Below are 1,085 nucleotides of genomic sequence, written 5' to 3' on the forward strand. Positions count from 1 at the left end.
GGGAGGCAGAGCTGAGCAGCGGGCGGCGCCGGGGCAGCCCGAGGCAGCGGCTCGGCCGCGAGGAGGAGCGGGGCGGGGGGGCGACACCAACGCAGGCACGGGGAGGGGGCGAGCCTGTCGGCAGCGGGGCCCGCAGCGGCAAGCGGACCCGCTGGCGGGGGAGAAGGGCGGGCGGGGGCGTGGTGAGGGCGGCGAGCCCCTTCGCCCCGAGCGGGCGAGGAGGGAAGCCGGCGCGGAGAAAGCGAGGCGCGCAGCGAGGCGCGGCTGGCAGACTCGCCCAGCGGAGCACGGGACGGCGGCCGCCCACCCGCCCGCGGCAGCAGGAGGCTGGCGGGGCACCTGCTCTCCCCTCCCGCCCGCCGCTTACACTCGCCGCTCCTCCCGCGCCTTGCACACGCTCCGTTCGGTTTTGCTCTTTAGGACGAGACAGCCCCCCTCCCTTTTATCCCCCTCCCGAAGGCAGCGGAGCCGCGGATGAGCCGCCCCCTCTGAAGGCAGAGCCCCGCAGCCAGCGCCATGTGAGCGGGACCCGCGCGGCCGCAGCCGTCGGCGAGGGCACGTCCAGGATATGAGGAGCAGCCCGGCCCCGGCAGCAGCGCACCGGCGCCTCAGCCCAGGGCCAGCATGACTGAGGTGAAGGCTAAGGACCCCAGAGCGCCTTCGTCTGCCAGAGACGGGGCGGTCCTGCTGCAGGGCCACCCTAGCCGTGACCCCTTCCGCAGGGAAGCGGAGGCCATCGACATTTCCCTGGACGGACTGCTCTACCCCAAAAGCAGCGACGAGGAGGAGGACGAGGAGGACAAGGAGGAAGAGCCGCGGAAGCAGCTGGGGGGAGAGGACCGGGAGCCCCTCTCGTACCGGCCAGGGAGCGGCTCCCTCTCGGATAAGGACTCCCTGGAGAGCGTCCTCGACACCTTCCTGGCCCCCGCGGCTCATGCCGGCTCCGCCGTCGCCGCGGCGCCGTGGTCCTTCTTCGGGGCGGGGGTCTCGGAGGTGCCCAGCGCGCCGATGAGCCGCTGCTCCGAGCAGAAGGCGGGAGAAGCAGCCCCCGGGGCGGCGGCGGCGACCGGCACGGCGGCCGGCCC

General features: G+C 74.6%; 1 protein-coding gene across 1 annotated transcript in view; it reads left to right on the forward strand.

Moving 5' to 3' along the window:
• Nucleotides 1-528: 528 nt before the first annotated feature.
• Nucleotides 529-1,085, forward strand: part of PGR (progesterone receptor) — a 36,966-nt gene continuing 36,409 nt past the window's right edge. Inside the window, exon 1 of the mRNA XM_026073783.1 lies at nt 529-1,077. Coding sequence (XP_025929568.1) covers nt 625-1,077 — 453 coding nt within the window. The 5' untranslated portion in view covers nt 529-624. The remainder of the gene's footprint in view (nt 1,078-1,085) is intronic.

Source organism: Apteryx rowi, unplaced genomic scaffold (assembly GCF_003343035.1).
Source record: "Apteryx rowi isolate R43461 unplaced genomic scaffold, aptRow1 scaffold_378, whole genome shotgun sequence".
NCBI classification, from domain to species: domain Eukaryota; kingdom Metazoa; phylum Chordata; class Aves; order Apterygiformes; family Apterygidae; genus Apteryx; species Apteryx rowi.